The sequence below is a fragment of the Nothobranchius furzeri genome, chromosome 8 (assembly GCF_043380555.1).
Source record: "Nothobranchius furzeri strain GRZ-AD chromosome 8, NfurGRZ-RIMD1, whole genome shotgun sequence".
NCBI lineage: Eukaryota > Metazoa > Chordata > Actinopteri > Cyprinodontiformes > Nothobranchiidae > Nothobranchius > Nothobranchius furzeri.
This window is the reverse complement of record NC_091748.1, coordinates 76,978,227-77,003,241: the sequence shown is the minus strand read 5'-3', so window position 1 is coordinate 77,003,241 and position 25,015 is coordinate 76,978,227. Positions and strand designations below refer to the sequence as shown.

At 43.7% G+C, this 25,015-nt stretch overlaps 3 protein-coding genes across 8 annotated transcripts; 2 read left to right on the top strand and 1 right to left on the bottom strand.

The window, feature by feature from the left end:
* Nucleotides 1–37: 37 nt before the first annotated feature.
* Nucleotides 38–9,323, bottom strand: dusp22b (dual specificity phosphatase 22b). Of its 5 annotated transcripts, none has more exons than XM_015971206.3 (7): nt 9,152–9,323; nt 9,050–9,083; nt 6,009–6,091; nt 4,382–4,431; nt 4,199–4,273; nt 2,687–2,858; nt 38–574 (listed from the first exon to the last, which is right to left on the bottom strand). In XM_015971206.3, exons 1-7 carry the CDS (start codon nt 9,170–9,172, stop codon nt 428–430), a joined length of 582 nt encoding a protein of 193 aa, XP_015826692.1. In that variant the 5' UTR covers nt 9,173–9,323; the 3' UTR covers nt 38–427. The 5 variants fall into 5 exon arrangements, with proteins under 5 accessions (XP_015826692.1, XP_054607978.1, XP_015826693.1 ...); XM_054752003.2 differs by having other exon boundaries at nt 249–574; nt 2,687–2,930; XM_015971207.3 differs by lacking the exon at nt 4,199–4,273 and having other exon boundaries at nt 249–574.
* Nucleotides 9,324–10,773: 1,450 nt separating this feature from the next.
* Nucleotides 10,774–15,129, top strand: bphl (biphenyl hydrolase like). 2 transcript variants are annotated; one of them, XM_015971204.3, is made up of 8 exons: nt 10,774–10,925; nt 10,996–11,113; nt 13,031–13,134; nt 14,033–14,199; nt 14,276–14,429; nt 14,530–14,661; nt 14,763–14,886; nt 14,969–15,129. In XM_015971204.3, the coding sequence occupies exons 2-8, from the start codon at nt 11,034–11,036 to the stop codon at nt 15,087–15,089; spliced, it is 882 nt and encodes a 293-aa protein (XP_015826690.3). In that variant the 5' UTR covers nt 10,774–10,925; nt 10,996–11,033; the 3' UTR covers nt 15,090–15,129. The 2 variants fall into 2 exon arrangements, with proteins under 2 accessions (XP_015826690.3, XP_015826689.3); XM_015971203.3 differs by having other exon boundaries at nt 10,902–11,113.
* Nucleotides 15,130–20,314: 5,185 nt separating this feature from the next.
* On the top strand, nt 20,315–22,988 carry psmg4 (proteasome (prosome, macropain) assembly chaperone 4). Its single transcript, XM_015971202.3, has 3 exons — nt 20,315–20,532; nt 20,668–20,743; nt 22,759–22,988. The coding sequence occupies exons 1-3, from the start codon at nt 20,356–20,358 to the stop codon at nt 22,878–22,880; spliced, it is 375 nt and encodes a 124-aa protein (XP_015826688.3). The 5' UTR covers nt 20,315–20,355; the 3' UTR covers nt 22,881–22,988.
* Nucleotides 22,989–25,015: the final 2,027 nt, after the last annotated feature.

Here is a 25,015-nt window from a genome sequence, read left to right as displayed (position 1 = left end):
GTAACATCAATGACATTTTAATTAAACAAACACAAACTCTCAGCTCAGGTAATTTATTCAAAACAAGAAAACAACAAAATCAAACTTCAAAGCACAGCTAAAGGAGAAACGTGTCTGTTTGACTGCTAAGTGAGGAGTTTCTGTGGCTTTTACAGAAAGCAGCGCTCCTGATGTCAGAAGAGCCCAGCAGTAGGCGCCCAGCGGGGCGAGAACGCGGCTAAGTGTGTGTTCTGTGTGTCTCTGGGGTCACGCTTGGCTGCCCTTGCATGTTGTTTTGACAGTTAGAAGCACGATGAGGAGAGCCAACGACGGAGATAACACACACACACACACACACCGTTCAACAGAGGCTTTTCCATTCCGTCGTTCCCGTCATTCCAGCTCCTCTGGTCCTCGGCTCCCTGACTTCCACCCTGAACGGGTCTCCTCACGTTCCCGCCGTTCCCAGATCAGCAGCCGTGGCTGTGTCAGTCGCACTTCTGCCATTTGCAGATTTATGATTCAAAAGGTTCTGGATCTCGTCGTCGTCACTGAACGGGCTCTTCCCGAACCGCTCCGACCACCAGGCTCGATACTGGAGAGGGAAGGGCGGAAGTTACGTTAGGATTAGGGTTAGAAGGTTGCAGGTTCCAATCCCGGCCGTGAGGTCTTTCTGCATGGAGTTAGTGTGTGTGTGTGTGTGTGTGTGTGTGTGTGTGTGTGTGTGTGTGTGTGTGTGTGTGTGTGTGTGTGTGTGTGTGTGTCCTCCCACAGAACAAAAACACGCGTCAGGTGAACTGGAGACACCGAGTTGTCCCTACAGGTGGTTGTGTGTCTCTGTGATGGACTGGACACCTGTCCACGGTGTCCCCCGCTTCTTGCATGACCAGCTCCCTGCGACGCTACTGAGGATGAAGTGGTTAAGGAGATGAATGGATGAGTGACACTGATGAAAGACAGAAGAAACGAGCCCAAGGTGTTGATAAAAACAAAAATTCAATCTTTGATTAGTGCAAACCTTTAATAAACATCAAATCAGCAGAAATGTTTAATAACTTTGTCCTTTTTACAGTTTCACGTGTGAAATTCTGAGCTGATGATTGTTGTTTTGCGTGTTTCATGCAGGAATCTGACGGAACTAGAGCGGAGTCAAGCCCAGGTAAACAGGTGAGGTCACAAGCTTACAGAAAAGCATTTATATCATTATTTTGTATTTTTTGTGCTTTACTGCACAAACCCTTATGATGCACTCAGTAGTTTAACAAGACGCTGAAATGAAAACCTTCAGTTGCGTTTTTCTGTATCAGATGAATGGGCTGCGCAGTGGAGCAGCGGTTAGAGCTGCTGCCTTGCAGCAAGAAGGTCCTGGGTTTGCTTCCCAGCCTGGGATCGTTCTGCATGTTCTCCCCGTGCATGCGTGGGTTCTCTCCGGGTGCTCCGGCTTCCTCCCACAGTCCAAAAACGCGACTGTTAGGTTGGTTGGTCTGTCTAAATTGTCCTTAGGTGTGTGTGTGTGTGGTGTGTGTGTGTGTGTGTGTATGGTTGTTTGTCCTGTGTTTCTCTGTGTTGCCCTGCAATGGACTGGCTCTCTGTCCAGGGTGTACCCCGCCTGATTACCCATTGACTGCTGGAGATAGGCACCAGCCCCCCCTGTGGCCCTACGTGGACAAGCGGGTTCAGAAAATGGATGGATGGATGGATGGATGGATGGATGGATGGATGGATGATGGATGGATGCATGGATGGATGGATGGATGATGGATGCATGGATGATGGATGGATGCATGGATGGATGGATGGATGATGGATGGATGCATGGATGGATGATGGATGCATGGATGGATGGATGATGGATGATGGATGGATGCATGGATGGATGGATGGATGATGGATGCATGGATGATGGATGGATGCATGGATGGATGGATGGATGATGGATGGATGCATGGATGGATGGATGGATGGATGGATGGATGATGGATGCATGGATGGATGGATGGATGATGGATGGATGCATGGATGGATGGATGATGGATGCATGGATGGATGGATGGATGATGGATGCATGGATGGATGGATGATGGATGGATGGATGGATGGATGATGGATGGATGGATGGATGGATGGATGATGGATGGATGGATGGATGATGGATGGATGCATGGATGGATGGATGATGGATGCATGGATGGATGGATGATGGATGCATGGATGATGGATGGATGGATGGATGGATGATGGATGGATGCATGGATGGATGGATGATGGATGGATGGATGGATGATGGATGATGGATGGATGCATGGATGGATGGATGGATGGATGGATGCATGGATGGATGGATGGATGGATGGATGGATGGATGGATGGATGGATGATGGATGCATGGATGGATGGATGATGGATGGATGGATGGATGGATGATGGATGGATGGATGGATGGATGATGGATGGATGATGGATGCATGGATGGATGGATGGATGGATGATGGATGGATGGATGGATGGATGATGGATGATGGATGGATGATGGATGGATGGATGGATGGATGATGGGTGGATGGATGGATGGATGGATGATGGGTGGATGGATGGATGGATGGATGGATGGATGGATGGATGGATGGATGATGGATCAGATGAACAAGCTTAAGTTTTGTCGCGTTTCAGAAAACGGTGACACCTTCATGCGTTTAAAACGACTCACCTGTGCGAGCTCCGTGTTCTGGAACTCCTCCAGCTGACGCAGGAAGCCCAGGTTGGGCCCGGCGCAGGGCCGCGCCGCCCTGACGGCGCCCAGGGCCTGGACCCAGCCGCGCCCTGTCACCGTCATGATGTAGGCCACCACCAGGGTGACGCTGCGGGATACCCCCGCCACGCTGAGGACACAGACCCCCACAGTGAGTGACTCCTCCTCGCACGCAGCTCTTTGAAGAAGTGAAACCCGTTTGCTGGTTTGATATGAGCAGAGATGAAAGCTGGAGGAAATCTTCATCGAACGTTTGAAAGAAAACAGCCGAGTGGCGGCTTGTCTGGTGTGGCTTAAAATGAGAATTAGATGAATAAACCACGAGGATCTCCCCTCTGTGGCCAAATAGTAAAAGAAGTCAGAGTTTATTCCTTTCTTCAACCTTTTATTCCCATAAAATCTGAGGCCTAGCACAAAGAAATCCGATTTTTGATATTTTCTTTTCCTGAAACCTCCTTTCAGGCCTTTAAAACTCAGTTTGAACTTGAAGTGGTCCTCCCGTCTAGATGACTGTAACACACTCGTCACATGTTTTAACAAAAAAGCCGCTGACCGCCTTCAGCTGGTCCAGAACTCTGCAGGGAGGCTCCTGACTGGAGCAAACAGAAGAGCACCCATCACTCCTATTCTACTGTCTCTGCACTGGTTACCCGTTAATGGACGTAATTTTGGGGGGGACAGGGGGGACATGTCCCCCCCCCCACTTTTTCCAAAGTCAAGTTTTGACCTCTGCACTTTTTACCATCCAAAAACAATATTACGCTAAATTAAATTGATACTGGTTGAGCTCTAGGACCAAGCGGAAAACAACCGTTTGTGTTGAAGCCCGTTTCCCATTAGAGCATACTGTAAAGATCCCCCCCCCCCCCCCCCCCAACTTCTAAAGTGAAAATTGCGTCCATGCGTTAACTTTAGAGTTCATTTTAGAATCCTGACTATAACTTTCAGGGCTCTACGTGGTCGAGCTCCTCCCTATATTACTGACCTGTTAAAGCTCTCAGGTCCACACCCCAGAACCTTCTAGAAGGTCCAAAGACCAGATATAAAAGTCGAGGTTTTGGAACGATCTTCCTTTGTCCTTACACAGCATTAACAGTCTGGGCACCGTTATTTAAAGCTGCTTTTACATAAATGTTTTATTTTCTTATTTCTAACCCAAGTTTGTAATCATCTTTCATCTGTTTATGAAATTTTATAATTTTATGACTTAATTTTTTCTGATCTAATTCTGTTCTGAGATCATTTTGATTTTATGATTTTATGTTTTATTTTCTTTTGATCTGCGTGAAGCTCTCTGTGATTCTGTCTGTGAAGAGTTTTACATGCATAACACGTTACTTAGTTTATCATCTTTAATCAAAGAAAATCACTGAAGGGTAAAGTTTTTGTGCTCCAATCCGTTTTCCGACACACCGATCCTGGTTCTGAGGGCCGATACCGATCACCGACTTTTGCTAAACGTGTTCTCACCAGTGCACGAGGCATCCTTCCCCCTTCAGCCGGGACTCGTGGATGAACTCAATGCTCTCTTTGAAAAACTGAATCCTGGTGAAACATCAACTCTTTATCAGACGAGAGGCTTTGGAAGTTAGAAACTCTCTCTGTAAAGCTGCAGAACATGAAGGAACGTGTGAAACAACCAGGAATACTCACAGGTTCTGCTTCGAGTGGTCGGCAGCGGGTATGCAGAGATACGTCATCTCCTGCGGAGAAACGCTGGTTTTAGACAACAGCCTGTTCAACACGTCTGCAGATGGAGCCCGTCCTACGGGCCTCATGTTTGTGACGGGACCTGACCTGAAACCTCTGGTCCCGTCACCGCTGCCTGACCTGAAACCTCTGGTCCCGTCACCGCTGCAGGTCACGACATGACCAAGTGTGTGTGTCTCTGTGTTTTACTGCTCTGCACACCTGGCAGCTGATTAAGTGGACAGAAACCACCTCGTCCCTGTATGACTGCACCAGTGCAACCCCCCCCCGGGTCCTCTGGGACAGACTAAACCCTGGAAGTGCTCCAGACACTTTTCATAACCACCAGTACAAACACGGGCGTCGCTACCATCAGAGTTATTACCGGTTATTCAAATGAAGGCTGTTGGGTTGATGGAGACGGTTTCTCAGCTTTAGCGATCAATAATCGATCGATGCTCCAGAGATGCTGGTTTTCACTCCTGAGGCTTCGGTCCTGTTTGATAAGAGATGGTGCACCGTTGTCGTTTTGCTTTATGTTAATTTAAAGCCACGTTCTGACCTTAGAGACTTGGTTGTTGCAAATGTTGCCTTCCTCTCTCAGGAACCATAACGCTGTCTTCCAAGAAACCAATCAGTCAGCAGTTTGACTGTTGGGCATGCAAATAAACCCGGTCCATCTGGTCCACTTGGGCCTGAGTCATCGACAAGCCACAAACCACAAAAAAAAAAAAAAGAAAGAAGCTGCATCATATTATTTAACACAAGAATAATCTCAGATTAAGGTGTCTGGGATTGAGAAAGCGCAGAACGGCTGCTGGCTGAGCTCAGAGCGCGCCTCCGGCCCAGACCTGCAACAGTTTTGGTGGTTGACCCGTTTGGGTAGTGATACTGGCTAATTTAGGTTTCTCTTCACTGTTCAATGAAACATGCTAGCATGGATGGAGAAAGTGCACAGAGAGCTCTGAGAACTTTTCACGATCGCTTTCAACAAGAAAAGCTGAAAGTTGTGAAAGCGGCGCGAGGACGCCGGCGGATTCAAGGATTTCTACGACATCGAGATGAGAACAGATGGAGTGAGCTTAGATTAAACCCACCGAGAATAAGGAGAAGCACCTTTTTCTAATTCCCACGTCTAAGTGCAGCATTTTAAAGCATTTATTTCCACCTTCAGGCTGTAAGCTTCCCATGATGCATCTGCAGCTGCATCAGCTGAAAACAACTCAGGTTTCCACTGACGTCTCCGCGATATTCAGAAAACTGCATTCATGAAACCAGGTGGATTCCAGGTCCTGTGACTGACACTGGATTGAAAATATGAGCATGTGACTTTCAGAATAATTGAAGTGGTCTGTTTCAGGAGCCTCAGCCTCGTGAGAGGAATAGCTGATGGCTTCAGACGGCGGCAGCAGCTGTAAACCATAATAAACTCAGAGGAGACGACAGATGTTTCACACTTTCAGAATGAGTCCTGATCCGCAGAAACAACCCAAAAGAATCCTGGGTTCAAAGAACATTGTGCTCTTTACAGCTGGATGGATGCAGGGGTCATGAGGGTCAACCTCAGATGCCCCAAAAGCAGCCGCCTCACCTCCAGGACGGGGGAGGCAGTGTCATGGATGGACAGGATGTGGGTGATGTTGTGCCGAGCCAGCAGCTCCCGGTCCCGAGCATCTGAGGATTGCAAAGAAAGTCAAAAAATTAAAAGTGTCTCCTGCACCGTATTGCCATGTCAAACCCCCCCCCCCCCCCCCCCCCCCCCAAAAAAACCCTAAACAAAGCCTATTCTGCCCGACAACAACCCCCCTCCCTCCTTCAAGGCCTTCCAAGCAAATATGACTTTTGCTCGTTTTGAACTGAAATTAAAACCGGAAAACCAATGTTTCTAAAAGAGGCCCACAGCTTGGCCCAAAAGCAAGAAACTGTAATTGTTTTAATCAAATTTGTTCTTTAAAAGGAAGCCAAATGTTTTCTGGCATGTACAGATGTGCTTTGAGCATTTTTTTTTGTCATGCTTTGCAAGTTTGCAGGATGCTGTTATTCCAGTGGAGCCTGCACCGAGCCCTCTGACCAGATTATTATCACTATTACTATTTTATTTCACCACGTTCATTGTTTTTATGACATAAATGCATAGGTATAAAATATTAGGACTGTAAATTGGCTGTTCAGTCCACTCACACAGGCATTCACGATCCTCACAAATGTGCTGGTGACGACTCTTGATTCCTGTACTCAAAAGTAGGATGACAAACTGACTCTTTAAAGTTAGAGATGATTTATTGTGTGAAAAATAAGAAATCTGAATGAGTAGCAACATTATGGTAAGCTGTAATTAGCTGTTATCAGATGTAATAAGCAGTTTTAAGTTGTTATCATCTGTTACTATTTGTTATAAGCTGTTAGAAGCCATTATTCACTTTTATTAGTTGTTATAAGTGGTTATAAGCTGTTAGAAGTCAGTATTAGCTGTTCTAACCTGTTATAAAATGTTGGAAGCTGCTATTTGTTTTTATCAGTGATTTTAAGTTGTTATTAGTTGTCACTGTTGGTTATACGCTGTTAGAAGCCTTTATTTTGTTGTTATTAGTTGTTATAAGTGGTCATAAGCTGTTATAAGACAGTATCAGCTGTTATAACCTGTTGTTAAATTTTGGAGGCTGCTATTTGTTTTTATCAGTGATTTTAAGTTGTTATTAGCTGTTATTGTTGGTTATATGCTGTTAGAAGCCTTTATTAGTCATTATTAGTTGTTATGGTCATAAGCTGTTATAAGACATTATCAGCTGTTATAATCTGTTATAAAATGTTGAAGGCCGCTATTTGTTTTAATCAGTGATTTTAAGTTAGTATTAGCTGTTATTGTTGGTTATATGCTGTTAGAAGACTTTATTAGTCATTATTAGTTGTTATAAGTGGTTATAAGCTGTTAGAAGACAGTATCAGCTGTTATAACCTGTTATAAAATGTTGGAAGCTGCTATTTGTTTTATCAGTGATTTTAAGTTGTTATAATTTGTTATTATTGGTCATAAGCTGTTAGAAACAGTTATTAGTTGTTATTCGTTGTTATAAGTGGTCATAATCTGTTATTAAAGGAGACTCAGAGGTCTCCTTTAAAAAGCAGATGAAAACTAATTTCTCTGGCTCCCTCCGAGTGTATCATTCGAGGACTTCCAGGAGCCCTCGGAGAGAATTCATCCTCCTGTCTATAGGGGGCCTAGGCCACGTCCATCTACTTCTACTTCATGGGTTCACTGCTGCCGAAAAAAACGAATGGGAGTCTGTGAGGCACTAAAAATGATTTTCTGATCCAGTTTGATAAGCACCATTAATTTAACATATGATTTCAGTGAATTTTAAAGAAAACACTTATTTCTGACGGATGGTAAAAGTTATTTAGCATTTTGTGTGAAAAGACGTAATGACTATATGTTTGTATCTCCAAATTAGCGGTTTCGAACCAGGCACGGAGAAGAAAAGTGGATAGGAAGCTCGCTGAAATCACAGCCTTCTTCCAGGACGACAGATGGAGCATAAATCTGGCCGTGTGGTACAGTGCAGCTACGCTGGGGGAGAACAGCTTCTGCTGTTTCATCACAGACATCTACTTTTGTAGATAATTGAAATGAGTGAAATTTTTTTATCTTAGGAAGAAAAACAATAAACAGCTTACTTTTTGTATGTTTTTGATGCACTTACATCTGCATGTGTGCAGTTTTTATTGAAAGAAATATAAAAATAGCCCCAAACCTTCATAAATATCATTTATGTTTAATTAATCAAAATCAAACCAATCAATCAAAACTTTAGAAAATGCTTGTCATACATAAAATGTGACTCAAAGTGCTTCACAGATACATCATTTTCTCCACAAAAATAAAAACAGTAAAGCTAATTAACACACACACACACACACACACACACACACACACACACACACACACACACACACACGCACACACGCACACACACACCTCAGATGTGCCAGACAGGAAGAGGAGACGCCACCAGGGGAGCCATCTACCCCGACAGCAGCAGTCTTTGTGCCGATGCAGAGTTAGGTCAGAGGCCTCCACCTCTAGAGTTTCCCTCCCCATTCATGAAACTAAAAGTCTCACTAATTCATCCTTCCTAATTATTTCCTCCCAGAAACAGAAAGATAGAAGACCAAACTCTTGTTGTCATCACATGAATCATATTTCCTATTTGACGGCAGTTTCCTGAGCATGTTTACAAAAACAAAACAAAGTCCTTTCACGTTTCCTGTTCTTGTGTCGCTACGCCAGTTTGACTGAGAACGACTCAGAATGGAAACAAGTGGAGGGACACGCAGGGACACCCCCACAGTGTGGGACATCCCCTCCCACCCACGCTCCTGTGTTGAAGAATCACGTTTCCCCAGCTGCTGACACACACACACACACACACACGTACGCACGCACACACACACACACATTAAAGAATGCTGTAAAGTGCAGGACGTGGATCTGTGACCTCTACTCTATAGAAACTGAGCTCCACGTAGCAGCTCACCACACGCTGCTGCTGATGAGGAACTGAAACGCTCTACTACTTCGTCCTGAAGATAAATCTGTTCTTCACTCACATGACGGGACGATCGACAGCTCACCTTTAAGGTTCCCGAGGTAGAGGTCTGGAAGGATCTGGAAAGAGGACATTTGGTGGTTTCAGGTGTTTTAGTGACATGCTTTTCATGCTGGCTGGCTCCTACCTTGGTGATCCCGTTCCCCATGTCTGTCCCCAGTCACAATCTGAACCTCATTGTCCTCAGACTGTCCCAGAGGACATTCAGAGTCACTCTGGACACAATGAAGCCGTCGACGTGTCCACGGCTCATGTTGAGAACGTGTTGATGAGGATTACGTAATGTCACCTCAGCAGCAGGACACACTGCTCAGATATTTATATTTAGACCAGGGTGGTGGGTGGGGGGGGGGTCTAAATGTGGACATACCAGCCAGACAAAGATGGCTGAAGGCCAGAGGAAAGAGGAGACAGAGCTGTTGGACCATACAAGGAGCCCTTCTCAAAATACCTGCTGAGAACACCTGACTTAGCGTATCAGGATTTCCCTTTCTATCTGAATTCAAAGCAGATTATTAATGTATGTGCTTTATGTCCAGGAGGGGGAGGACCCAACCCTACCTGGATGTCTCATGTCTTACATATTCTGGAAGTTGTGCAAATGCAGGGATGGGACGGGATATTCTGCTGGGGTGGGGCTCGGTTGGTGCCCTCGGACCCAGTGGGGCTCTGTGATGCTGCTGCTTTGGGCCCTGGCGAGATGGGCTGGCGTCTCCATGCCCTGGGGGGCATTTTGGTAATGGAGGTGCCTATTGGGGCCAGTAGGGGAGCTGGCTCCCTGGAGGGCTGATGGGCTCGACACACGGGAGGCGACAAACGACCGCGATCAGCTAAATTCATCGCTGTCGCTTTTATTACCTGACACACGGGAGGCGATACCGCAGGTATTTTTAGCCCGGTTGTGTTCCTGAGTGTGGTTCAGTGTGTGGCATGGAGGCGTTTACCAAAAAGCAGAAGGTCTGAACAGCTCATCAGAGCCAGGAGGAGGCACAGAAAACCCCTTTTAATAACAACAGTGCTGCTCTTTCCTAGAACAATCGGCTCTGATTAACATCTTTGTAAACACTTCGGTTGTCCTTTATTTAAGGTTTAATGGCTGTGTTTACAAATAAACACATCAATATTATTAAAAGGCTGTTACCGTGAGTTAAAGTCCACATTAAGTTCCCTTTCCTGATTAATCTAGCTAAGTGTGTCCTTAGTCGTTAATGATTTTGTTTTAATATTCCAGTTTTTGCTTTAAATATTCAGTAAAAGTAATGTTTCAAAATGCATTTGTGATTTAGAAAATATTCATCCTTCATGAAGTTGAACTTAGCTGATCTATTCTCACAAGAAGCCGGAAAAGTTTAGGAATTTAGTCAACAAAATCTAAATAGATCTAAATATCTCACTCTTACAAAGTCTAACTGATTTATTTTATTTTACAAAACTCAAAAATACAGTTTTTAGGAACTCAAATAAAATTAAATTTACTCATATGAACACATTGGTTGTTCACTTTTAGATACTTACTTTCGCTTTGTTTTATTGGCTGTACTTCGTTGTTGTTGTTTTTTATGTTTTTGACATGTGACTGTTGTTTTATTATGTACAGCGCTTTGGTCGGTTGTGCTCTATAAATAACGTTATAGAACGATTTCAGTCAAAGCATCTCCAAAATTAAATCGTGTTGGCTCAAGAGGAATGTCGTAAAATAACGAGGCGGTCAGTGAGAAAATAAATGAAGAATTAGAAACTTTCACATATCGATTTGAACCATTTTGTGATTTTAATTCAGGGAAACTTTGATGTTTTTGTTCCTTTTTGCACTTTCGCTTCAAACGTTTTTCCTGCGTGGAAAGTGCTGAAGTGAATCCAACAGCCCGGACATCCCTTAAAACAGTGCGAGGCGGACTTCAGTCAGTCTCTACCAGATTATCTCTAACCAGCCTTTTGCCTGTCCCTTTCTAACCAGTTGTCTTTCACCAGTTTAACCAGTTAGAAGCCCAGCTGCTCCTCTGGAGAAAATGGTGGCCGCCTTGTTGTTAACCGGGAGAAGTTTGTTAAAGTGTAGGATGAGCGGCGTGAAGGCGACGCAGCGGCTCTGGTAACACTTTCATGTTGAAACCGGTTGAAACATGCATGTGGATGATCATGTGCGCGTGCACAATTCTTCAAATCCCTGTTCAAATCACGTTTAGGAGGCGCGTTCTGGCTCCGCTGTTTTGTTGTTGCATTTTCACCTCCGACCACCAGGTGGCGCCAAATACCCTGTCGTTTCTGTTGGATTTTTAAATTTTTTTATTTTTAGCTCTTCATTTTAGACAGAAATTATTGTGTTTTTTGTCATTTAACCACTTTATCTACAAATTTTATGTTATTTCAGCAACTTTTAAATCAAAATGTTCATCTTTCAGGAGCAGCGTGCCAGAACCTTTGGTATTAAATGGAAAATTCAAGTTCTTCTGCACTTGTCCAGCTCACAGTCATTGATCTGACAGACACTGGGCTAAACTTTGTACTCTGTGCTGTTTTAACAAGTTATTCCTCTGTTCAGCTCATCTTCTCTGTTTATTTTTTTTACTGTTCTTCCGGAACAAGCGATCATGGAAAGAGTTTATTAATAAACTCATCCTTCCACTCGTCATCTGCTAATTTTCCCAGTTCAACTCAGCTCAGCTATTTTTCATTTTTCAGCACCCAACCTGCATTTCTGTGAGAAATGTAGTTTTATTTTGTAATTAATTATTTTTAAGCAAACTTGATTTGAAAAAATAATGCATATTTTATGTACAATGAGGTCCTACTAATCTGAAACAGGAAGGGGAGATTGCATTTTCAGGCCTGTAGCGGTGAAAACACCTGAAACGTCTGCATTATTTCATCCACAAGTATCACTTTCACCAATGGTTCTTAATAGGGCTGCAGGATATTAGGAAGACCTGTGATGCACGATAACAGTGATTAATAGGGATGTGTATTGGCGAAATTATGGCGATACAATACGTATTACGATACAGGGGAGATGATACAATATATCACGATATATTGCGATACATTCAGTCAGACAATATTGCCACTTTTTCAGACTTAATTTATTATAGGAAAATTCAATCAACAGTCTCAAGCTGATACTTAACATGTTTAACCGTAACAGAGGGATTTACATTTTAATGGTAGAAACAAAACCCATTACACACTGCTGCCAACTAGTGGTTGGCGTTTGAATCGCACCACAGGAAAAGAAAATACACAAATGTTTCCATGTAAATTCTTCCAAAAATTAGATACTACACATTTTTTGAATATCAATACATTTTTTGCAAGAAAAAATATCACGATATATTGCGATATCGATGTTTTCAATACACAGCTTTTGAATATCGATATAATATTGCTGGGGAAAATATCACGATATATTGCCATAATCGACATTTTCTTACATCCCTAGTGATTAATATTGCTATGACGATATGACTTTCAATAAATAAACAATCCTTAACTCAAGAACAAAAAAAAATCCAAAACTAAGTAATCAAAAAATTTAAACATGACAAAAAAATCATAAAAAATGGAAAAAGCAAAAATGGTGATCAGAAGATGAGGAACGGGAAAAAGAAAATGAACATAATCATCTGCCCATCCTGCTTTTCCTGGGATCCACTGATTGCCTTTTCCTCTGAATGCCAATACTGATTTTAACTGTTCTAATAAATCCTTATAAACACAGTTAATGAGCTGGATGCATCCTTGAAAAACTACAACTTAGTCAAAACTCCAAACACTTACTTTTTCACCTCTTGAGATGTAAATCATCCAATGAGAATGTCATCTTGCAAAAGTTCATTAAAACATCTTCAATGGAAATATTTTCCTTTTTTTACTTCAGTTCACTCAACAGCTGATTTTGCACAGCTCTTTATATTAGTGTTGTATTAGTTACTGATTTTGTTTTCCAGCTTTAATCCAGTCTGGATCTGGGTGCTTGTTCAGACATCGATTATCTGGTTTTCTATCGCTGCAGCTCCTCCGTCTCCTCCGGTCGACATCGAGTCAACGGCGTTGATCTGTACTACGAGCAAACGGGCGAAGGGAAACACGCTGTTCTGCTGATTCCAGGTGCTCTCGGTAAATGCAGCCACACCCCATTCACGCTCAGGATGTGGCCTCCGCTAGGATCAACACGGACGTCACTTACACACTCGCATCGGCTCCACTCCGCCTGGACCGGGTTGGGAGTGTTATCATTTAGGTAGTAGCCTTGGGGTTTCCCATGCGCGCCCTCTTCCCGATGCGGTCTGCCTGGAGGCAAACATGCCAGACACTCCCACTGCATGCTGATTGGCCAGCTCAAAATTGTGCGTACTATTAGGAGGAGCCTCCGATTGGCAGATAGAATCAGCCCACGGGCATTATCATTCTGGATGCTGTGGAGTTAACGAGACTGAAGCCAGTTTTCTGACTTACACACACACACACACACACACCCACACACACAAAGCAAAGCAGGATCCAAAATCTAAATCAGAGTCTCTAAAAGCAAGACCGCTCAAGCTGCTTTGGTTTAATAATGGAGACACCGTGGAGTTGCGAACTTCCCAACGCTCTTTTGCCCCGCCCACGTGCTCGGAGATGCATTCATGACATCACAGGCCACAGACGGCCCATGTGCTCGATCACATCCACGTTCCTAAGGCAGTGTGGAGCAAACGCGGCCAGGCTGGGGTAGGCATAACTTCTGATTGGCTAACAGCAACGTGACCCTTCCGTCGCCTCCGTTTGCTCTTTTTTCTTGGGGAAAAAAAATTCAACATTGATATTTTATCTCCACAAATAACACAAGCCTGGAGGAGTTCTGTTGTGTGGTGGAGCTGCTAATGCTAACAGTTAGCTTCTACTTGCTGTTTCCTGGATGCTAAACCAACACAGCAAACAGCTTTGCTAGTGGATATGAGCATTTACGCAAAAGATAATCAACTTCCCTCCAGCTGCAGCATCACTATCTTCTCTGTTGTTCTCACCACAGGAAGCACCCAGACAGACTTCGGTCCTCAGCTGAAGTCTCTGAATAAGGAACGCTTCACGGTGGTTGGCTGGGACCCTCGAGGTTATGGACGATCCCGCCCTCCACAGCGGGACTTTCCTCCAGACTTCTTTGAGAGGGATGCAAAGGATGCTGTAGCTCTGATGGAGGTGCTGCAGCTGTTGGGTGCTGATCGACAGTGCACCATCACAGAAACAAACCCCATTTCCTTTATTTGTCTTTTAGACTTTGGGTTTCGGCAGGTTCTCGCTGCTCGGCTGGAGCGACGGAGGAATCACTGCTCTGATCGCCGCTGCCACGAAGCCGCAGCTGATCGACAAAATGGTTGTTTGGGGATCCAACGCTTTCGTCTCCCAGGACGACCTCAAGCTTTACAACAGTACTCCGCTTTTTATCAGCTGCTGGTGTAGAAATAAGACAAGAAAATGTTCTTAAAACAGATTTTTTTTTACCCTTTGTGTTTTTGTGGGAATGCTCAGTGGTCCGAGACGTCTCCAAGTGGAGCGAAAGAATGAGGCGGCCCATGGAGGAGGTGTACGGAGCAGAAGCTTTTGCTAAAACCTGGGAGAGCTGGGTGGATGGCATTGCTCAGTTTGCACACAGACCAGAAGGTGAAAACATCAGCATGAACACATTTAGACTCTTTATTTTACACTCGTAACGCTCGTTTGGTGTTCAGAGCTCAAGTGCTTCCTTCACTTTCTCTCTTTAGGGAGTATCTGTGTGGAGCATTTGCCGCTGATCAGCTGTCCCACCCTGATCATCCATGGAGAGAAGGATCCCATGGTGCCCAGCTTCCACCCTCACTACCTCCACAAACACATAAAGGGCTCACGGTGAGACCACATGCCCAGCCTTACTGTGTGCATTACACCCCGAGGATGGAAGTAACACTCGTTACGTCATTTCCATATTTAGGTTGCATTTAATGCCTGAGGGAAAACACAACCTCCACCTGAGGTACGCTGAGGAGTTCAACAAACTAGTGGAAGATTTTCTGGAAGAAAGCCCTGATTATTTTTCCACTCCCAACAACTGAACTGTAGAAAAACTACTTGAATAAAATTTGGTGACTCGTTTTTTTATTGTAATTTTTTGTTCTACAGTTTGAATTGCATATGTAAAGGGTTAATTTACATCTAATTAAGGAACCGTGAGACATAAGATTCCATAGTAAATATGAAGTCAATCTTACGGACTGTTGGGTTATTTTAACCAGAAGATTGGAACTTTTTATTGCAGGGATTATGTAACACTCGTATTAACTGAGAGACAAGAGAAGAGAGTCACCTTTAAAATGTATAAGAAGATTTATTTCTAAACAATTTTAAAGAATTTTAAACAAGACTAACTAAACTCTAAGTGAATGGATGGATCTGGTGTGAATGAGACGTGAGATGGATGGTGTGTGTGTGTGAGTGATGTTGTCATCAGAACTCTCGTATCCGGAGAAGCAAGTCTGAATGATGTTGTGATGTTTTGCTTTAGCTATGATCGGAGTTTCATAAACACATGAGACGCCATATTGTCGCTCCACACATACCTTTAGGATGAGACCTCCATACAGATCCAGAATGCCAGGTCCTCGAACCCCCCTTTTGGTACCGGAGCCGATGAACCAGCGTCAGCACTACGACAGCCTAGTCTTTGGATTGTCTCCAGGTAAAAAGTGACAGTTGCGTCAGGTGGACCCCCCTTGGGTCAGTGAGTTCAGCTTTTATTCTGAAAGGAACCGTTGCTTAGTTGGAAAAATGCAACAGATTTTATCCAGCTTGTTGGTTCTTTGCTTAAAAAGGAAGTCCGGGTGGCCGGTCCGATACTCCTCTTAGCATGCGGTGAACTAGAGAACTGATCTAAGAGGGCGCTGGGACTGGTTTTATTAATCTGGATGTTTTGATTTCTGGTCGAATCAAAGTTGGACAGATTTATAAACACCACAGAGACTATGCCACGCTTCAGAAAGGAAGGTTCTGATTGGATGAGTAAACAATGTGTCGTGCGTTTACATTACGTGTGATCAGGATGTCTAGTGCAGCTAGACTAAAGTCATATTATTAAAGTATATTAATCATAACATTGTCATTTCACAGATTGGCCAACATCGTATTATTGACTAACACTTTGTTTGATTAGCTTTATTAAAAAAAGAGTTATTTGATTTATTTAAAGGAAAGAGTCCTTTATCTTCATTCTTCTCTTGAGCTGGAAAGGAAGCAGTTTAGAAGCAAATGCATGACCTTGAGTCAGTCTCATGCAGATTAGTTCTGTGTCAGAGGCATCTGTGGAGGGAGGGTAAATAACCTTCGGTGGAATAGCTCCTCCATCATGTTACCCATAATAAATGTTTTAAAAGTGAAAACGGCTTTGTGTTTAGCCGGATGTCCAGGACCCTTTTTGGCAGTTGTCGTGACGACATAGTTCAACACGTTTTAAAACTGAACAGGTGGACAAATATGACCAAAACCTTCTAATAAAATATCTAAATAGCACCTCTAGTGAATAATATAAGGCTTTTTGCACACTTAGTTACTTAAAATGTGAAATGCACTGTATTAAGGGATAAAAAAGTGAGTTTTTCAAGATATGTCTCCTTTAAATGACACAGCATTTCCCCCGCTCAACCAGCGAAATACAAGTACAGAAATATAATTTTACTTACTGTTGAAAAAGAAACTGAAACCGCTTGGATGACCGGTTAGTAGGCTAACCACAGCTTGACCTTTTTGTCCAAATAATTCCACACAACATTCAGACAAGAACTCTCAGAGGACACAGCTAAAGTTCAGACAGCTGAAATGCTCAAACGTCTATTAACGCGAGGCCCAGGCAGAGCAGAGGCCTTTTCCTGGAGCTGGCTCCCATTGCTAGCTCTGAAGTCACGTGGCTCCGATGCACATTAATTATACAGAATTTTGCGCACTGAACTGGTTTTTGGAACCAGGCTGTAAACGTGTTTATTTCTGTTGTGAAATTAATATTTTTAACATGGGAGTCAGTTAGGATTTACTCACTTCTGGTGCCAGCCCCTAGCGGATGAGGGTGGAGCTCAATTTTAGTCACCCCTTCTTTGCGTCCAAAATGGCCCCTTGGTTAAAACAGCCTTTTTTTAAGTTATTTTGTTAATTTGGAAAAGCAGAGTTTTTGTTTGTTTTTTTTCAGGTGAATGCAAATACACCTTTATACCTAAATATGGAAGTACCTTAACTCATTCACTGCCATTGACGATTAAAGTCGTCATTTGCATTTTTTTTAAAACTGTTTGAGCATCGGAAAGAGCCCCCGCGCTGAGAGAACAAACATCTCAGCTCTGGAGCCGATCTTCATCTGCGTAAGTCACACGTCACATGATCAGGAAGCAGAAAATCCATGTGTTAGGAGATCGTTTTGGGCCGTTCCTGTAAAAAAAAAAGTGAGGCGCGAACCGGAAAAGCGTCTGCCAATCACAATTCGACAACGGATTATGAAAGAACGGAAAACGTTCGAAACACGCGGATTCTTCCTGATGTAAGAGGTTAGTCTCCTCTTTGTTTTGGTTGTTTTGGCGTTGACATCATCCTAGCGCGCAACGTTCTGTGATTCTTAAAAAAACAGTAAAAACGGTGAGAAACGCTGGCAGCGAATGAGTTAATAGTACCTGTGATTTAATAAAGCACCTTGCTGTTTGTGGCATCAGTCTGCAAGCCAAAGAGTGACTGCTAAAAATAAAATAAAAATTGTAACCCAAGCTATGGTAGGCCATTTTCCATATAAAGTCAACAACCGCCCCTCTGCATTTTCTATATGTATTACAGTATAACTTTGAAGTATGATTGATAGCTCAAATAATCCTAGGCATAATTCTATGTAACGAGATGTTTGTACCAGGTTTGGGGTGGCAGTGGGTGCCAGCTGCTGGCTGGAGGAAGCTGATGACTCTGCAGACGCAGGCGGTAGTGTGTGACTTAACATGTAGTTCGGCATGCTTTTTCATTTTTATGCTGACGACTGTCAGATCTACCTCCCCCTTCAGCGGGGGGTCGATGGGTCATTATCAAAGCTTATAGATGCCTTAGAGGATGTGCGCTCCTGGATGGCTACAAACATTTTACATCTGAATGACGCTAAGACTGAAGTAATTGTGCTTAGCCCTGGCATGTCTACACGCCCATGAGATGCCGTGAATCTGGGCCCTTTAGCATCTAGCATGAAGACCACCATCTGAAATTTGGGAGTGCAACTGGACTCAGCCCTTAAATTCGACGCGCAAATCAACCAGGTTGTGTGATCGTGTTTTTTTAACTAACGCCGCCTAGCCAGAGTTAAGCCCCTGCTGTCCAGAGTACATCTAGAGACTGTCACATATGCTTTTGTTCTTTCAAGGCTCGACTACTGCAATGCACTGTATGCCGGCCTTAGTCAGGGTGCGGTAGCACGCTTGCAGTTAGTACAAAACTCACCCGCTAGGTTCGTGACAGGCACCAGGCGCAGGGAACATGTCACCCCTGTGTTGGCATCCCTTCATTGGCTGCCTGTGCAATACAGGGCAAAATTCAAGGTCTTGGTACTGGCACACAAGGCCTTACACGGAACATCTCCAGCATATCTTGGCAACCTTTTGCATAGACACGCCCCCTCGCGGGCCCTTCGCTTAGCCGGCAGGGAGCTGTTGATCGTTCCACGCACTAAGTGCAGGTCACGGGGGGACCGATGTCGGTACAGGATCTGCTCGGGTGCAGGATCGGCTCGGGGTCCTTCGACTGCCGATGACGTCAAAGTAGTTGATTGGCTGAACATGAAGCTTACGGAAGTGACGTTATCACCTTCTGATTTTGATTGGTCAGAACAAATTTGCGGTTGTGGTCTTAGCAGTTGTAGTCCTGTAGTTCCAAAATCAACACGTTTTGGGGAAAATATGTTTGCATTTCTAAAGGGAATGTAAAATATAAGCAAATGATAAATGGTGACCCTCAAAAGCTCTTGATCTTGATGAAATGGGGAAAAATAAACTATAAGAACTCTACTGAAAGACACCAAGCAATATTTTGAATCAAATAATGTATTTAGATAACAACTAAGGAAATATACAGACGAACTCCACATCAATACTAACAGATGTGGCTTCACATATAAGAACTGTTCTATTTTTTGTCAGTCCCATGTTGGTTTTATGCAGTTTCACATTCTTTACAAAACAAAGATATGTTTTATTAACAAATTACAATCATGAAGACAACATTTAGGTGTTAATAAACAAGAATTTATTAACAAAACTGATGTCTTTCCGAAAAGTATGTGTGAAAGCCGAGTAGATTTGCAGTAATGAGACGTCATCGGCAGTCGAAGGACCCAAGCCGATCCTGTACCGACATCGTGCGTTCTCGGTGTTGGCACCTGCACTTTGGAACCAGTTGCCTTTGGTGGTGCGTCAGTCACCCTCATTGGGGTTTTTTAAGTCTCGCCTTAAGAGCCATATTTTTTTGTCGAGGCATTCCAGGATTAGCAAATTTTACTCGGTTTCGATGCCCCGGCCTCTTAATCTTTTTCAGGATTTTATTTTTTGCTTTTACTCTCCTCTTTTAATTGATTTTATGTTGGTTTTACGATTGTTATATTTTATTCTGATGGTTAGGGTTAGAAATGATGAATATTTGATATATTGCATTTTTTTACATTAGTAAATCATTTCCACATATAGTTTTGCATTATTTTGGTTATATATAAATGTACTTAACGCAACAGGAAAACCACAAAGAGTCGGCTCTTGTTGGTGAGCTGGGCTAAAATAACCAGCTTGGAAGTTCCCATCTTAGATTCACGTAACCTAAGGAAGGTCTTTAACTCACATGCTGTCTGACTCACGGTGTGAATGAAACGGGCAATAAAAGGTGAAGCAGATAAAGATGCGGCTTTACAGATTTACAATTAAAAAGAAGCGGATACACAATTACTGGCCCAGACTGTCATCAGTTATTAGTATTTAATTTTAAAAAATGCGTCTCATCGCTCCCATAATGCAGTGCGACATTCGTGCACAAAAGGCTAAAAGAAAAAAATACATATTAGCCGTGTACATTTTACAAAAAGTGACCAAAAACCAAACAGTGTTCAGATGAAACAAGGCTGAGCTTCATAACAACTATAAACATTGTGGCTCACACCAGAAATCTAGAGAAAATACTAATAATAATAATAATACAAACTCAGATCTGCTTTTCCATAGACACGAATACGGATTGATTGCTTAGGTCTGGCGGTTCTTCTCCTCAAACCGTAAGTCACGTTACCGTGTACAGATCTCGCGAGTGTTTGTTGCACAGCGAATCACAATGAGCGAGATGCACAACGGAGCGGAGTTTGGAGGCATTTCGGTGCACAATTTCTCCGAGAAGATTTTGGAGCAGGTCGTTCACTTCCACGTGATGAAGCTCGACGGTGGGTTCTTCCTGTGGGTCGGTTCGGCTGCGGTTCTGTCCAACCTGGCGGTCTCCATGAGCAGCAAATACGTGAGTTTTCAGCAGCTAGCATGTGGTTCCAGATGAAGATGGACACTTATTTTAAAGTTATTTGATTAAACATCATGTATTTGTGACTTTCTTATATTTTAAATGTGCATTTTGACTATTCGTTTTCCCGTTCAGGATTCGATGCCTTTGTCCACATTAGTGATGGGAGATCCGTCCAACGCCACAGCAAGTTCTCTGTCGCAAAGATTAGGTAAAGTATAGAGAAACGCGTTTTACTGTCATTACTCTAAAATAAACGAGACCAGCATGAAAGTATTCAAGACGAGTCTCAGGGTACCTTGACCTCAGCTCGCACCTCTGCTGATTTTAAATTCAAGGAAGAAATTGTGGCATTGATCAAATGAAGGAGTTATTTATTCCCTCCTGCTTTATTCACAAAAGGTAGATACGTAATTTCTGTGTAACTTCACCTACCCCTACCATGCACTAGTGCCCAGGTGCTGATTCACCAGGAAAAATATAGCAGAACATTCTTGATGTTATTTATTTATTTTTTAATCATTAATTTGCACAAGTTTCTGATGGGTTTTATCGCTCCATCTACGTTCCTACCCTCACCTAGGGTATCCGCGGGTCCTTAAAAAGTCTTAAATTTACTTTACCAAATTTAAGGTCTTAAAAATCATTAAAAAGGACAAATAATCCTTAAATACAGTTTCCAAAGGTCTTAAATGACCAAAGACCCAATAAAAAAAAGATTCTTTTATTTCTATAAAATTTTCATGAATGTCTACTTAGTGTTCAGCTTTTTTTGTGTACGATGTTGACGTAAGCGGAACCGTACACATTCAGTTGGTTGTGAAAGGGGGTTATTTTTAGATGAGCACATTAGCTGGTTAAGCTAGTGGGAGCTTGCACCATGGGGAAGTGCAAGTTTAATGATAACTGGATGGCTAATCCCACGTTTGCGACGTGGTTAGCACCGATTCCAGGCAATAGCTGGAAATTATAGCTTAAATTTGGTCAAAGTGGCCTTAAAAAAGGTCTTAAAAAGTCTTAAATTTGGCTCCCTTAAACCTGCAGATACCCTGAAAGAATGGGATCGTGGGTACAAGTGACCAAAACGAGTTTTCTCCTTAGGGTGTCTGTGCTCTCCCTTAGAGATAGGGAGAGAAGCTCGGTGTAGGTCTGCTGCTCCTCCACATCGAGAGGAGCCAGTTGAGGTGGCTTGGGAATCTGGTCAGGACGCCTCCTCTGGTGAGGTTTTCTGAGCTCATCCAACTGGGAGGAGGTCCAAAGGAAGACCCAGGACGCACTGAAGAGACTAGCCTCTTTCATAAAACTGCAAAGCTGGGATCATCAGGGAGCCTCATGTCGTTCATTAGTGCTCAGACCGTGGTGCTAAAGTGGTGCCATCACGCGCTTTTCACCAAAGATTACACAATGACGGTAAAAAGGGAGTGTAGGGGAGGACTTATGTTCAGCTTGGACATAACTTGCTTTTAATTGCGATTGAAACCGTGCTACTTTTGTTTTTTTCATAAGCCGCTCCTAAAGGCATCTGCCCTCCACAGTCCCCGTGAGCTGTCTGGTGATCTGAGCTCCAACTCTAACGGCGAGCTGCTCCCAGAGCTCTGCTTCGCTTCGGTTTGCCGTTTCGGCTGATTCTGTTTACTAAAGCAACACCGACTCCCGTGTTTACCTTAGCTTTAAATATAGTCGCAAGCCGGAGCTCAGTGGGCATTCCACAGGTAATCGTGACATCGCCTCTGTTGCACCGAGGCATAATCTTCATTCACAAGTTCGGTGTTGCGTTAGCGTTGCCACCGGGCTTGGCTACACAAGTGCTGCATGCCGCCGCGGCGCTTTCACGAGGCTCACCGTGGCAGCACTGGACGGCCGGCGCGGTGAGTCTTACGAAGTAGCTTATTTTTCTCGTCTGAGTTGAGAACACCTTGGGATTCCCCAGGAGGAGCTGGCCCAAGCAGGCCTCTCTGCCTACACTGCTGCCCCCGTGACTCAAACATGGATGGATGGACGTTTTTGGTGAAGCAGACGCTTCATTCGTGTTAGTCGAGATGGAAAATGAAAGCAACCCTGTTTGATCCATTAGTTGGGGTCAGTCAGTTGATTTCTGGCCCCTTTTGTGTTCCTCTGGGTCAACGAATGCAGCACACCAACACTAATTTAGGTTTTAACACTAAAATGAGAATTTGCGCTTTGAGCTGATGGTGAACTAAATCTGTTGTTGTGTCTGTTTTGCAGCAAAAAGGACCAGAAAGCAGGTGTTTGTGAGTTACAGTCTTCCGATGACAGATTCCAGCCTCAGTCTGTTGGTGGAGAACCGGATAAAAAAGGAGCTGGAGCTTCATCCGGAGTACTTTTAAACTCCTCCTCCCACAGTAACCAACCCCCCCAACACCAATCACCGACACACAGTCACATCCAGTGTTCTTTTATTGACATAATAAATTAAACGGTTTATTATCAAAACATGTAGGCCTATGGCCTTTTGTACAAATGCATCATCTTATTAAAAAACAACACTTAGAAAACGGCGTTAGTGGTTGTTTCCGTTTCACATACAAACTAGGAACCATACAGTGTATTTAAATCTGTGTGCTAAAGAGGGTTTAAAACTAGCTCGGACCAGTTCTATACTTTTCTATTAATGGGATGGATTCTCTGGTAGATGTGCTTCACGGGCGATGGAGATAATGGTCCTCACGAGTACACACACCTTACGTTTTAATGCAGTCCTACGGGATAATTACATAACCTACACAGTCACGGCTATGCCAGGTCTACGCTGCTAGCATCTAATCCTCAGACGTTTGTTTGCTCCCGAAAACGAGGAAATGTTGCCATTTCTGTCTGGAGTCACTTCCAACAGGTGGGATTACGACGGTACTACGGTACAGAGAAATACGACGGCGTTGGAAAATCTATCCTAGTTTTGAAATTCAAGTAAAAATGTTGAGATGAAATTCTATTTTCAGATTAAAGTCATTGTAGAGAGAAAAGTCAGAATAGTATTTAAAGAATACGTTTATTTTGAGCTTTGGGTAGTGACCGAAAGAACGAGGTCGCGGATACAAGCGACCGAAATGAGTCTTCTCCGAAGAGTGGCTGGGCTCTCCCTTAGAGATAGGGTGAGAAGCTCGGTCATCCGGGAGGGGCTTGGAGTAGACCCGCTGCTACCTGATCAGATGATCAGGATGCCTCCTGGACGCCTCCCTAGTGATGTTTCCAGGCAAGTCCAACTGGGAGGAGTCCCAAGGGAAGACCCAGGACACGTTGGAGGGACTATGGGTGTTTCTCAATGTCAAGGAACCTTGCTTTGATGTCTTGGCCCCGCCCCGGTTGTCTAGGAGATACGTCATCGGGAGCCGCCATGACGTGTTCCAGTGTTCATGTTCTACCGAGGTGTGTGTTCTCCGTTTGTTAGCCGTTTAGCTAGCTGAGCAAGGATACACTGGAGGTGTCTTATAGCCTAGCCTTGGTCAAAAATTACCCACTATACACCGCGGTATTGTCAAAAAGACGGTGAAACAGAAGCCGGCAGCTACTTCGGGGACAATTTTCAAGTTTAAAAGTAAGTCAACTTATTTAAAGACATCGCCTCACAAGGCAAGGCGCCTTCACATTGAGAAACACCCTATGTCTCTCGGCTGGCCAGGGAACACCTTGGGATTCCCCCGGAAGAGCTGGTCCAAGTGACTGGGGAGAGGGAAGTCTGGATAAGCAGCTGAAAATGGGTGGATGGATGGAGTGAAATCAAAAGCTAAGCCAGCTTTGGCGCACGGCCATGGGTGACTCAGTCCTTTAGATTAGGTTTTAATAACGACGATTAGGCGCAAACGTGACCTGCATCTGAACTATTCTGACTTTTCTGGAGTTTTAAGTCAGTTAAAACTCAGAAATGAAACCTAATTCTTGTATTTCATCTGAGTGGCTCGGAAACGCCACAGAAGAGGACGAGCGGTGAGAACCGGAGTGAAAATATTTGCTCAACAAGACGGAAACTGAAGCGACAAAATTGCCCTTCGGCGGCGATACAAAATAACTACTGGATCTCTTCATCTTCATTGGGTCTTCTCAGAACCATCACGATAAAGCCACCAGGATGCTGAGGCGCATCATAAGACATCACGTCCAAATGTCCATTCCGCTCTCAGGCTTGTTTATGGTTTGTTCTGTGAAGGCTACGGTCTGCCGTGGTCTCCGGTTGTTCTTCACACACAACCATCATATAACGGCGCCTGCCTAAAGTCAGCGTCTACGCCGACCTCGTCTCCCAGGATAAAGTGCCACATCGGACTTTTCTCAGAAACCACAAACGAGGGAGAAAAATAAAACTTTTTTTTTGCCCTTTCATGCAAGAAAGTATTTGTGCTGGATGAGCCGCGTTGGCCGAAATTCACAAACACTTGATTGTGTCTTTCATAATTAGTGCAAACGAACTTATAAGATGCAGTGAAATCACGTCAGAAACTGTTTTCCTCTGAAACACTCGACCGAG